At 34.6% G+C, this 14,730-nt stretch overlaps 1 protein-coding gene across 8 annotated transcripts in view; it reads right to left on the bottom strand.

The window, feature by feature from the left end:
• Window positions 1-14,730, bottom strand: part of SLC38A6 (solute carrier family 38 member 6) — a 74,426-nt gene that overhangs the window by 40,642 nt on the left and 19,054 nt on the right. For all 8 annotated transcript variants that reach the window (XM_060619983.2, XM_060619977.2, XM_078448175.1 and 5 more), the window contains 2 exons: window positions 13,970-14,009; window positions 2,730-2,808 (listed from right to left, as the gene is read on the bottom strand). In XM_060619983.2, coding sequence (XP_060475966.1) covers window positions 2,730-2,808; window positions 13,970-14,009 — 119 coding nt within the window. The remainder of the gene's footprint in view (window positions 1-2,729; window positions 2,809-13,969; window positions 14,010-14,730) is intronic.

Below are 14,730 nucleotides of genomic sequence, written 5' to 3'. Positions count from 1 at the left end.
CCAAAAGAATTAGAGTAAAAAGTTTTATACTTCCTAAAAAACTTGTTTGATCTGTGGATTTAATCCTATATGATAAAAATGTTCCAAGTATGAAATATAGAGTTTAAATCCTTAGCTGTATTGCAAATGCTTTGGCATGCAGATGCTTTTTTCCATATTTTAATGAAAACCAGATTTATTTATAAGTTGCTTTAATTTCATTCTCGAATAGAATGGAACAAGAGTATCATATGTTCTGAATTAGGATCTTACTCACATCCCATATCAATTATGTAACTCAAATGCAAGACAACTTAATTGTGTCAATCATATTCCCCTGACAAGATCATTAAATGTTAACAGAGAGCTTCCAACTTTTAACAGCCATAGATTTTTAAAATATAAATTATTCTGTGAAAAATACCAATGCCTCATACAAGTTTGGGATTAAGTATTATAGTTTCTGACTTCTAACAGTAATTTTTGAAATCAGAATATTGTGAACATACGGTTTCTTTTTGATAACATCTTTTTAGAGGTTTATATTTCACAAAGGTACATCAAATCTCACAGAAAATAAGCACACCTGAAAGACCTTAACTGCAATTTATTGTCAAACCCTAAAATAAAAGCATATCAATATCATATTGACTCAGAAGAAATAGTGTTACGTAACTTTTAAAATACACTGTCCTAGACAGTTGTTAATTACCATAACATTTGTTTCTTAATTATTTTACAGCATCAAGCTTTAAAGATTAATGATTTATCTATATTCTGACCAACTAATATAGTCTCTTATTAATGTTCTTCAAAATTCTGAAGTCCCAAGTAAGCAAATGTACATTTCATGTACAACAAGATGACGCTGTCCAAGAGATGTGCAATTTTCCAAAACCGAGATGATACAAACTGGCCACAGTATTTTGAAGTATAGTTTTAAAAATCAATTTCTGACATATAAAAATACCATTGTAATCAATTTTCCACTAAGATGAATAAGATGGGAGTTTATTATTATTTTTTTTTTTGACAAACCAGAAAAAAATCCCAACCAAATTGCAATTGATTTAAATTGAAGCTATGGTAAAAGTATCGCATTTACAGAAAGAAGACCTAAATTTTAATGGCAGTTCTGTCTTATGCTACCTTAATTATTTCTAAAATTTTATATGCGTTTTTATTCCTTCTCTTTCCACAAAGACATATGACAATAAAAATTTAAACGGAAGTCGCCAAATTCAGGAGCAAGAAAAAGGCAAAGCACATGTGACAACTATTAGGATTAACAGTTTATGCAACACATTCAAATTTGACTCTGACCTTCCTGGCAGAGCAAACAGGGCAAATTCACCTTTCATGTAGTTATTATTATTGAAATTTTTTTATTTTTAATTGCAGGTATATTTGACACACAACATTATGGAATTTCTTAATTCCCCACATTTACACTATGCTATCAGCTTACAAAAAGCATTTGTATATACAATATCTTGTTTGATCATATCAACAACTTTCTTAAGAAGTTGTTCTTAAGAACACTGGTACCCCCATTAAGCCAGGTGAAGAAACCCAAACCACAGAATTAAGTCATATGGCCAAAAGAAGTAAAACTTCTTGAGGTCATTGAATGTCACATGGATAGAACATATCTCCTTACTCTTAGTCTAACATTCCTGATTCTACTTCTCATGGCCTTGAGTTCTTAGCCCTAAACCTTAAAATAAAGCTGTCACATAGAATTTTTTTGAATAGAAGTTGTCCTCATTATTTTCACAGCGATGCAAAAGTGAATTTAATACAGCTATTTCTTATAGCAATTGTTCATCAAACTAAGAGCATAAAATGTAACAGTAACTAGATAAAGCTGTAGATGAGGCAGTTGTGAACACCAAATGTGATAATTAATGTGGAAACCCTATAAACTGTAAAGTACTACACAAAGGCACAATAGTTTCTGATGATGAAAAATCATGCAGGACTTCGATTCCTATTCAGATCTGAAGTACACCATACTTTCCTTATAAATAGGTATTAGCAGTTGTCTAAGTAGAGTTTTTTCATGGAAGCCAAGTTGCAAAAGCTAAAAAGTTAATTTTGAAAACTTGCCCCTCAGTCCAGAACAAGTTCACATATTAGAGCACAACAGCCAAATATTTACATCAAAAAGTCTGATAGGTTTTTGTATTATGGTTTAGAAATTATGTGAAATAACTTGATGACATTTAAAAGAATTTATTCTGTCTTTTCGAGTTTATTCTTCACAAAGTTTCTTTTCCTGTGCAAGGAAAAACAGAATTGTTTTTTTCCCATAAAAAGAGATGAGTCAATAGTCTTTAGAACCCAGTATTTTTTAAATAAGGGAGAAAGGAAGTATAATGTGGTTTAGTATTGTTTATAATATTGTTAAAAAACAGGAAATGAAATAATTAAATCCCTGCAAACCATTTATTTTTTCAAACCCTGCTTTAGAATAGAAATTCACAAGTGTGGCTGTAACTTTATCACTGTGGTTTGCTGAAAAGCGACAGCATTATTAACCACTCCCCTCCTTTGTTTAAGACCTTTACGGGCAGGACTTTTCACTAACCCTCATTCCCCACCTCATTTTTTCATTGAAAGAAGAAATTTCTCCTTTTTTCTTCTCCAAGAAACAGTTCCTTCCTGTCTTTGCCTAATATGCCATATCATGAATAAATACTTATTGAATTAATAAATTAATGGACACAACGGGAAATATTTTTTCTTACCCAGTATGGCCTCCTGACAAAAATTCTGAAATAGCAGCAGGAAGCTCTGTTTTAATAATTACAAGATATGATGACATAGCTGCAAAAAAAGATAAAAACAGTTTCTATTAGAATTCTATACTTCTTAACCATTTAAAGAATAATTTATACAGAAACACAGATGTCCATTAGGGCTTTGACAACATGTGGAAGATTAACTCATACTGCATTATCCCAAAGGTATATACACACCAGGAATGGAGATAAATAACTGTGTAGAGAATAACTGGTAGCTCATTATAGATGCTTTGTTTACATTTCAAACCCAAGACAAACTATTTAGGTAAAAGGAAGGGTCTTAATTACAGGGAATTTATAAATGAAAAATTTTTTGATGTTTTGCACACGTTTGTATGTTATCAACCCTGTTCAAGGCATTAGAGGTTAGTTTAGCAACAACTGATACAGAAACAGGAGTTTAATAAGTACTAGAGAGAGACCCCCCCCACACACCCAAAGAAGTCTCACTCCCTTCCTCTCCATTTCTTTGCTTCCCCCCAACACATTATGCACATGTTATTATAAAATAAAAATAAAGTGCATAATGAGTTACATTTTTAATTGTCCTCTAAAACTAATTAGAAAAGATTCAGTGGTAACTGCTAAGCATATTAAATGGACAAAACTTACAACTTTTATTCCATTTTATTAACAGAGCTCATCTGTATTATGTAATCAAAACCTGAAGCTAGCATTATTTCTTACATTTGATCTGACGGGATCCAAGAAACAACTATTTAAAGCATTTTAATAATGATCCCATTTCTGATGCAGCTATAAAAAAAATCCTATAAACCTTCCATCATATATTAGGAAATATTTTAATATGGTTACAGAACATAGAACTCATTTATATGTAAATACTTGAGTTTAAGCTTACATGTTTAAGTACATAGAAACCCAGATGATTAGAGTCAGAACTTCAGTTTAACAGAGTAATAATCTCTCTTTCCCCCAGAGATTAAGTATATATTAAAAAAGGGCCAACAAGAGTATGTCCAAGAAGAATAAAGAGTGTACTCTGTACGCACGTTAATTTTATTACTTATTTATACTTCAGGAAACATTTTACTTTCTCCTTGGACCTACAAAAACTAAGAACACAAATGAATGCCAAGTCTGAATGGTAAAAATCTGGTGAAAAATTGATTAAAAGGCTCAAATGTTTAAACAGGAGAATGCATTTTTCTCAAACAACATGTGTAAACGTAGCTGAACTTCTCCACAATTATTACAGTACTATGTGACCACTGGAGAAATAAAAAAAGGAAATATACTATTTTGTACATAAATTTATATGAAGATAGACAATAATTACATGCAAACACACATACACAATTTTTTTTAGTAAAGTAACGTACCCATGGCAAAATAAAATTTAGAACAGCTAAGTAAATACTCACTTCTCCTCAATGAAAATTCATTATGTATACACACATTTTCCAGTTTATGACTATTTATTTTCCCGCATTAGTATGGTTGTTGAAGTATAGCTTTTTGCCCAACAGAAGTACAGGGCATTTCTTCAAACTCTTTTAGTTTTGGGGCATTGCAATTGATTGTATGTGAAAAGGTGTTCTGTATCATTCATTCAAAAGGAAAAATGCTATCAATTTGGCACAGAACAGAAGGAAGGTTTAGATTAACCTCCTTCACTCAAGGATTTGGGGTCTTGTTTATAATACTTTATCTATTCCAAAGAATCATACACATATGGTATGATGTTGAAAATCATGAGCTGAATTTTCTGCAACTGGCAAGCTGCTTAAATATATCTTGCAAGGAAAAAAAAAAAGAGACAAAAGTACCTTGAACACAAGGAATGCAGACTTCCTATACAATTGTAATTTATTATCCGCCCATCAGTCTTTCTTGCTTGGATTAATCCAACACCACGTGCGTTTCTAAAGTTTCAGACATTCATCTCTTTCAGTAATTTTCTATTATTTCTTTTAGATCTTTAGTTGTAAAAGCTTCAATGAATATGATATCATATTTCTTTCTAATACACAATCTGTCATTCTTCCCAGAATTTCTATTAGCCCCTGGCTAATCATTTGATCACTTTTATCCTCTATTGTAGCCTTAACTCTTTGGTTTTCAAATGGGAGTCCTATTTCATTACATTCCAGTCTGAAGAATCATGTATATTTCAAGAAACATGAACTCACCAAACATATGTTTCTCTCTCAAAAAGAGATCTCAGCATACAAGATATAATAAAACATGTAAATACTGCTTCTTTCTTAGAGAATGCTGGTGTTTGTTTTAAGAGCTACAAAACCACAGAGCTCCTGATGAGGAAAAGCCCCCATGATTAAGCAAGGAAAACAAAGACATTATCCTTTTCACTGTCTTCATTATTTTTTCCTAACCACAAGTAAACTTCCATGCAAGGACTACCACCTTAACATATTATATATAATACAGAGAAGAAGCAAAACAGACTACCAAATATATATTAACTTAGGAAATACATCTTAATTAGATTCACATAAAAAGGACAACTAGCTCAATAAAAAAAAAAAAGTTTTAAAGATATAATTATCAACAGGAGAGCTCATACATCCATTGTTTATAACCAAAAGGTTCACTAGATCAAACAGCTGCCTGCCACACCTTTTGTCTCATGTCTTCTATTAATGACATAAGGAAGTGCTTTAAGACCTATCTTAGAGACAGTTCATAAGCAAGAATTTGTAAATGATTTTTGCTGACATCCATACACAGCATAGACTCCTAACACAAGACGCACCATGTTGTACTCTAAATTAATAGCGGTACCAGGGTCATCCATTTTAGCCATGGTTATAGTTAAGTGATTCTGGCCCCCACACTACCAAGCCAGAATTGGTGCTAAAGGACATACCTTGATGACAGGTATTCAAGCCATTACAAATCACTTAGTTTTACCACATTAACTAACTAAGTATTCTTTTCTCCTTCATTTTAAACATAACTAATAGAACTCATTCAATGGAAACTGCCCTGGGAAGGAAATAAAAAAATCTGTCAACCCAATCAAAACACAGAAGTTGAAAGTATTCTTTGAAAACCATGCGGAGAACCAAGTGTTATATTAAGAAATGACTAAAATAGGGTAAAATTTGACTAGACAATAGCAAGTAGTAAGCTATTAATATTGGTTGCTCTAATCATAAAAGAGAAACACATGAGCTGGGAACATAGACACTGAAGGAAGAGATGCCAGAAATACAGAACAGGGGAAAGAGACCTGTGAGAGAAGAACCATGAGAACAGTGAACACTTTCGGGTTTGGGATGCCTATACCATGCTGGCCAGTATTCTAAGTGATCTGCAAGTTATTTCCTCATTTAACCTTTACCACAAAGCTGTGAGGTATTTCTTTCACAGATAAAGATATGGAGGCACAAAGAAGTAACTTGCCCAAGGTGGTAATGGTATAAACAGCCAGTCTGGCTTGAGAAATTTGCACCATTAACTATTATGGAAAAGTGCAGGAGCAAAGTGAAGAAGAATCCACCACAGGAAAGAAAAAAATAAGGGTAGTCTATGAAAAGGACCACTCCCTAGAATTATTTTTTCTTCTGTCATGAGCATTTCAATAACAAATTGCTTATGAATGCTGGAGTTCAAAGAAATTAGTTAGAAGTTTTAAAAACACTTAGGTTGATTTCACTTTGACATGTATTTTCAATGTAATTTATTTCAGCTTTGTAGCTGGTTTGGTAGAGTTATTAGTACAAGATTTCTCAGACAAGCCAAGGAGTTTCATGAGGGACCCTGTTGCATGATTCTATGATTCTAATGCATCTACAGCTATTATTGTAATTCACAGGAGAAAGTTTCCTATTCTCACATATTTGAGATATTAACATCAAACTGAAATGTAAAAAAAAAAAAAAAAAAATTAAAACAACAGACCAGGGCAGGGTGGGTGATGGGTATTGAGGAGGGCACCTTTTGGGATGAGCACTGGGTGTTGTATGGAAACCAATTTGACAGTAATTTCATATATTAAAAAATAAAAAAAAAAAAAAAAAAAAAAAAAAAAAAAAAGACATTAAAAAAAAAAAAAAAAAAAAAAAAAACAACAGACCAATCTCTCTTCCCAAAAACCCTGTATTCTTCTGGACTACTTTTCCCAGGACTCCTTAAAAAAAAAAAAAAGAAAGAAAGCCTCAACTGGAATCTAGGTCTAACAAATCATTAGTTTGTAAAAATAATTATCCTTTTTGTTAAACTCTTAAAATACACGTATGAAGATAAGATTACATACAGCTATTTTTAAAACAGAATTAGGTTTTCAGCACTTGGAGGAAGTTCAGCAACTTCTCAAAGGATTAGTCAGCCAGCCCTAAACAGATGTACTATGGGAGGAAATAATAAGTTTGCCTTTCCGTCTGAGAGATTCAATTTTACTTCAAACATGTTTTTAGTCATGGATAGCAACTGGTTTATTCTATTCAACATGTCTTATTAACCCAGTATTCCTCCTAAGTGTCCAAATGCCACTGAAAGGCTATCCTCACTCAAAATAGTACACAACACAATCTCTTTTTCTACAATCCTGAAAAATGTCACTTCCTTAATTTGCACACAAATGGAAATCAAAATACATGGAGGAAATTTTCTCCCATAACCCTAAGAAAATGTATATCATTATCATTTATCAAGATCTCAAATTTGAACACAATGGGACCAGAATATTTACTATTCTAAAATCCCCTAACTGAACTTCAGTGAGTCATGGGTATAAATGGCATAATGAATACATACACTGAATACATAATGAATACAAAGATATTGTAATAGCAATATAACAGGACGGATGCTAGGTACCCTTGTGGTGAGCATAGAATAATGTATAAAAATGTTGGGGCGCCTGGGTGGCTCAGTCGGTTAAGCGTCTGACTTCAGCTCAAGTCACGATCTCACAGTCCGTGAGTTCGAGCCCCGCGTCGGGCTCTGGGCTGATGGCTCAGAGCCTGGAGCCTGCTTCCGATTCTGTGTCTCCCTCTCTCTCTGCCCCTTCCCCGTTCATGCTCTGCCTCTCTCTGTCTCAAAAATAAATAAAACGTTAAAAAAAATTTAAAAATAAAATAAAACAAAATAAAAATGTCAAATCACTTAAAGTTGTACACCTGAAACTAATGTAACATTATGCATCCACTCTACCACTATCCACTCAAATAATTTTAAAAAATCATTACTAAGAAATATATTACTTTCAAAACCTTTTTAAAGTGACATGTTGCCAGTAAATTTTGTCAAAGTATGTATTTATGAAAAAAAAACTCCTTCCAAATTTCCTATATCCTTCCTATTCTAAGGCAGTGCTTCCCAGAATTTCTGGACATACTGTTCAGGTTCAAAAAAGCTGTAGTATGTCCACAGATGAGCTGACCAGCAGATGGCGTTGAAACAGCACGTCCAATCCCAGTCTCCCAGGGGACAATACAAACTAGTACATCTAAAATGAGTTCATCATCCTACAAAAACAAAAATACAGGCAGAAAATAAAAATAAATAGCTTCTAATTTATCTAACATTAAATCATGAATTTTACAAATACTGAGACTTTGAAATTTTTATAGATCTCAACTGAAAACGATCTTATTTATACCTTTCTGACAATGAGATTTAGAAATTGTCCTGTTTGTGTACAAACAAGGGCTGTGGGGTTTCTTTTAAAACAGATTGCCAAACTGAGGTGTTAATCAAGACTGTTGGTCTTGTAGGTTTGTAGGGCCTGTGCCAGACTGGAAAATCTGGATCATTCTAGCACTTTCAGGAAGTTTCAGTAAGACTACTTAATGTTTAGGTTCTCCTTTCACAGTATGTAGCAGTGATTCAATCTTTAATCTCCTTTAAGGAATTGGGGCTTTAAAGAACTAAATAAAGAATATGCTAGCCATAGTGGTCCTTCTTATTTTATAAAGAGCGAAGTAAGGATTTAACGTACTCCTTGGAGTCACTTACCTTTCCACACTTTGAGAGGACTGAAATACAAAACCAGAAAAAACATCAACTAACTTCACTTTATCATGCACTTCTAGGAGTCCACAGGACTTTCTCTGGCTTGACTAAAAATGACTTGGGGTTTACTGTTTGATTTCTAGCAATATTTTAGCCTACCTAGTGGTCTATATTGAGAATTCAAATGAATGTGAAACTAACTACTTACTTTGGTTTTTAGGAAAAGAATCTCATAATGCAAAAATGCTAGAAGGACTATGTGGAAATTACCTACACTTATTTGCCACTACAGTTCTTACTCCTTTTTTTACTAGTAGCCCACCAAATTCAAACCCTAAGCCAGAGTTCTCTTGCCGGTACTAGCATTAAATATTAAAACTTCCAGATGTCTCTTTACCGACTTTGTGTCCCAGCAGCAATGACTCTGAGTGAATGTCACTCCAGCTCCTGACGAAATGGCCAGCCGGGGGCTATTGCTGGGGCCTATTTCAGGCCCTGAATTCATTAGTGTTGGGAGGAGATAAGGAATTGCCTCGAAGTAGTATTTTACTGGAGGGCTTTCCATATTCCAAAGGCAAACGTTTCCAAAAGCTTAGAATAAGAGTGCTATATTTAGTGAGTCACATTTTTTTCTATCATAAAGCTTAGAAATTATTCAAAGATACTATATTTTTCCAATCAATTTGTTAGACTACATCAGTGCCCTGTGACTAATACTTGGTGCCTCATTGATCCTGGGGGAAAGAGGTTTTCTGACAGTAAATTCTTTCCTAAAGAAGCTATATCCTCACTTATAATATTCCATGGTCGCTCTTGCCAGTTAATCAATTCTCTTCCTCCTAAAGAAGCACCAAGCCAGGCCGCTGGCTTTTCCTTCTCTCCCTCCTCTTACTCCTTCCTTTTTTCCCATAATAAATATTACTTATGAAATGTCTATTATATGCTAGACACTAAGAACACAAATGAATGAGCAAATTACTTGGATTTATGTAATAAAGAGATGTAGGGGATACGCTGGGTCTTTACTGACACATCCATGTAACAAATATTGATCAAGAACAATTCATAATCGGGCTCTGTGTTGACAGTTCAGAGCCTGGAGCCTGATTCAGATTCTGTGTCTCCCTCTCTCTGCTCCTCCCCAACTCATGCTCTCTCTTTCTCAAAAACAAATGTTAAAAAAATTTTTTTTTTAAAAAGGGCAATTCATGATCATTTTGACTTTAAAGATCTCCCTCTTCCATATTTCTCATAGATTCATCAGGAGCACAGAATCCTAAGAAAACTGAAAAATGTTTAAATGTTACAAAGACTAGAAGAGTTAAGAAGCATTAATCTAAAATATGATTACCAGGATGCCTGGGTGGCTCAGTCAGTAAGCGTTGGACTTCGGCTCAGGTAATGAACTCAGGGTTTGTGAGTTCAAGCCCCGCATCAGACTCTGTGCTGAAAGCTTGGAGCCTGCTTCGGATTCTGTGTCTCCCTCTCTCTCTCTGCCCCTCCCCTGCTCATGCTCTGTCTCTGTCTCTCAAAAATAAATAAATGTTTAAAAGTAAAATAAAATAAGATAAAATAAAATAAAATAAAATATGATTACCTAACCTCAAAATAACAGATTTCAAAATATTTTAATTCTATTTTATATAAATAAGATCTAACTCTCAATACTTTCAGCCTTTTAATTTTTATATAATTCTAATCTACAAATCATTCTCTGGGCTTTCAAATTTCTTTCCATCATTAATGTAGTATATAAAATGGTCTCTTTGAGGCAAAATCTTAGGCTTTTAAGTAGAACTTTTAAAATTCAACAAATATTATTTATTGAGTTTCTCTACTAGAAATTAGGTCAAGTTAGGAAAACAAATGAAAACACATAGTTCTTATCCCCAAGGAGTTTTAAAAATCCTCAACATTTAGTATTTTCACAGATTTTCAAACACTTACTATATCACAGCAGAAAGAATAAAGTCTTTAGCAGTAGAGAGAGTGAAGTTGAGTCCCAGCTTTATTAAAGGGTAAATGTAAGCAAGTTATTTATTCCCTCTACACACTGACCTCTTCCTCTGTAAAATGAGGATAACATCATCTCCCTTGAAGAGTTGCTGTAAGTACAACTAAAATGTGTAGTAGAATGTCTGATCTAGAGAGGATCTATTATAGTCATTTTTTAGTTCTAAATAATCAATACAAAAACTCAGCCATTTATACCAATAATTATCATCCTATCTTTCCGAAAATGCTACTGGAACCAAATTACATGCAGATGGGCATGTAAGAAGTACAAAAATTCTATCTGTGATGCTATATACTTCATATCATCTTATAAATATCCAACATATTTCTAATTGACAAAGAGAAAGGCAAAATCCAGTTTGAGGAAATAACATTAAATAAGTCATATGCACAACATAGTAAAGAACGTCCCGGATAAGTATGCTGGGCTTCTCAAGCATACAGAGTCTAGTAAGTACTCGTTTAGGACTTCCACAGAACCAACTTGCATCAATCAAAAATATACACCTGGGTGGCTCAGTCAGTTAAGCATCTGACTCTTGGTTTTGGCTCACATCACGATCTGTTTAGTTGGTGGGTTTGAGCCATTGCGTTGCACTCAGGCTGACAGTACAGAGCCTGCTTGGGATTCTCGCTCTCTCTCCCCTCGTCTCCCCAGCTCAGGCAAGCGCACATGCGCTCGCATGCGTTCTATCTCAAAATAATGTTAAAAAAAACAAAAACAAAAACGAAAAAACTACTTCTTAAGACCAGAGTCCCGAGACTTTAACCCCAGAGGCTCAGCAGCTGCCCTGACAGGTAGTTGAAAAACCAAGACTCCCTTTTTCTGATAACAACATCCACGAAAGCTTTTAGAGCGATAGTTGCAGATTTGTTAGAGACACCTAAGAAAAGACCAAGTCATCTTTTGAACCAAGTATAACCCTCCTACTGAACTTACCTGTAATAAAAATATTTCAATATTCTGAAGGAGTTAACATGCCCTCCCAAAGTGTGGAATTTGAATTTTGGAGTAAGAAGGGACCTTAATAAGCTCCCGGTTTCCCATCCTATTCCCACAGCAATTTAACTAAGAAGAAACTGAAGCCAAGAGAGTGAGTGAGCCAGAGCACAGAATCCAAGGCCCCTGACTTCCAACCCAGTGATCTGCTCACAAGAGCAAGCTTCGACTTCTACTATAACAAAGGAATGATTTATGCATATCTGGCTAAGACAACAGAAAATGGTTCTAGAAATATGTTTCAGTTATTACTTAGTGGGCTTTCAATAAATAAACTTTTAGCCAATGTGAAGAAAATCATTAGGATATTATTCTAAAAACTAAAGCAGCATTATCAGCTTTGCTGAATTTGAGGGACATCAAAAATTGCTGTGACTGCCTCTCACTTTTTTCTAAAAAGGTTATAATATAAAGCAAGTAAGCAAATCAACATACTTAGAGTTGAGAAAATTAATGATTTATCTGTTACCAGATGCAAGAATCCTTTCTAGGAGATTCTTTTTCTAGAACATTTTTCTTTTAATTTCTTGTTCAGCTTTTCAAATATTTAAAGCTAATGAGTAGTCTAGCTCACCATTCCTTTTTCTCTTTTTCTTGATAAATATATATAGAATATTAAAAAGTACTTGGACATAGCTCATACAAATAATATTCAGCTCTGTTCAGTTCAGCAAAGGTCTATCATGCCCCAGGTATTGTGCTAGGTTCTAGAAATACAAAAAGAAATGAGAGATAGTCTTCGCCCTAGGAGATTATAATATAGTAAGGGAGGGATGCCTGAGTGACTCAGTTGGTTAAGCATCTGACTGCAGCTCAGGGCATGATCTTGAGGTTCATGAGTTCGAGCCGCATGTTGGGCTCTGTGCTGACAGCTCCGAGCCTGGAGCCTGTTTCGGATTCTGTGTCTCCCTCTCTCTCTGTTCCTCCCCTGCTCACACTGTCTCCCTCTCTCTCAAAAATAAAGATTATATATATATGTGTGTATATATATATATATATACACACATATATATATACACACACACACACACACGCACATATATAGTAAGGGAGAAAAGCATACACAGAAATAACTTCATATCTAATAACAAGTTCTAAAATATATCATGTACAATAATAGTTAGATACAAGATTAGAGAACAAGGAAAGGATCAAAATGAAGGATACCAAGAATATAACAGCAGGCATTTTGGCAGGGTCACAAATTTAGATCCAAATTCCTGGATTGAAAATTCTACATAAAATGCCAAACAATAGTTCGACCTAATCTAAACAAAATGTGATGGTTCTTAGTAATCAGACAGAATAATGAGGGACAGAAAATATTCCATTTTGGATTGAAATGTTTAATACATTTAGTCAGTAACTGTCTATAATTAACAGTAACTTTCATTTCTACATGGTTCTCAGTATTGGGATTTTTTAAAGTTTATTTATTTATTTTGAGAGAGAGAGACAGTGTGAGTGGGGGAGGGTCAGAAAGAGAGAGGGACAGAGAGAATCCCAAGCAGGCTCCAAGCTGTCAGTGCAAAGCCTGACACAAGGCTTGAACTCCCAAACCGTGATGTCATGACCTAAGCCAAAACCAAGAGTCAGATACTTAACCAATTGAGCCAGCCAGGCACCCCAATTATTGGGGTCTTTTTTAATGAAAACAAGATACAAGGTAAATGTGAGAATGGTTCTTATTTGTTTCAGGTTTGTTTGTTTTTAAAACTACCTTGTCATTTTAAATTTCTTGGTTGCAAGAGGATATTGCTTGTCTACCTCGGATTGTTCACAGCCCAAGAAACATCACTCTCTCTGAAGTAGTATCTGCCAATGGGGTAATTAGGACAAAAGTAGAGGGGAAATAGTTTAGAATCATCTGAAGAGTTTTCCAAATTGTGTCTTACAACTATTGCAACTAACAGAAAGTCAATGCTTTAGAGGTGTGCTGCAGACCCAATAACAAGAATTTAAATTAAGGGTTTACCTGAAACTAAATTTAGAAGCTATTGTCCCCTAAGGCCTGCAAATAAAAAGGATCTAAAAGAGAGAGAGAGAGTGAGAGAGAGAGAGAGAGAGAGAGAGAGAGTAATGAGGACCACACTGAGGGTTTTTGAAGATACCTATGTCTGCAGAGATTCAGGCTCCCAGCTAGACCCATAGTCGGGCAATAACCAAAATGAAGAAATCATTTCCATCGCATTTATGCATAAGCAGTTCACTTTCAGTTGCTTACCTCCAATATTCTGAATTATGATGGTGCCCGCTACCACCATCTATGAAAGAACAAATATATTCAGAAGATGAAAGAAATAATAGAAAAGGATCAGTATTTTACTAAAATCCAACAACTATTACTAAAAAAAACAGATGTAGAGGTTGAGTGAAGAGAAACCGAAAAGAATACATTTTGTCAGCCATTTGTAATACATAAAACGAATTATCATCACATAAAAAGCCTTTCTTTAATAGTTCCACAGTTACTATAAAGAATGGTTTTGAAAATTTTCTTGGCAGTCATTTTCAAACAGTTAAAAGTGTTAAAGAGCTAGTAATTGGTGGTTATCAAAGTACCAAAAAATTGAAATTAAATCTATCTGGTCTCCTTCTCCCCTTTCCACTGCTTTAGTAGGTAGAATGTGACATTGCTTTAAGAGGTAGACTGCGACAGCTTGAGGTGTGCTGGGCCAATGCTGTTTTGCATAAAAGGAAATGATTTAGTCTTCTGAGTGTGCCGGCTTGGCATACACCAAGGCCTGGGACATCCTGTCCCAGAAAAAGTCTAGAGCAGAAAACTCTAGAGCCCACACATCCCAGACCTGAAATTTTAAGCAAACTATTTCAAACTCACTAATAATAGAGCGGACTCAGTGTAAGACAACAGAAGGTTGTGAAGACCACAGTCTATCGGAGAACTCCTCCCCTTTCAAAATGGGGCAACTACTACTCAGCTCTGGCCAGTTGTTGGCATGTGAGAAAGTAAATCCGATGTAGCTA

This window comes from Panthera onca, chromosome B3, assembly GCF_046562875.1.
Source record: "Panthera onca isolate mPanOnc1 chromosome B3, mPanOnc1 haplotype 2, whole genome shotgun sequence".
NCBI classification, from domain to species: domain Eukaryota; kingdom Metazoa; phylum Chordata; class Mammalia; order Carnivora; family Felidae; genus Panthera; species Panthera onca.
The sequence above is the reverse complement of the archived record's forward strand: the minus strand, read 5'-3'. Positions and strand labels throughout refer to the sequence as shown.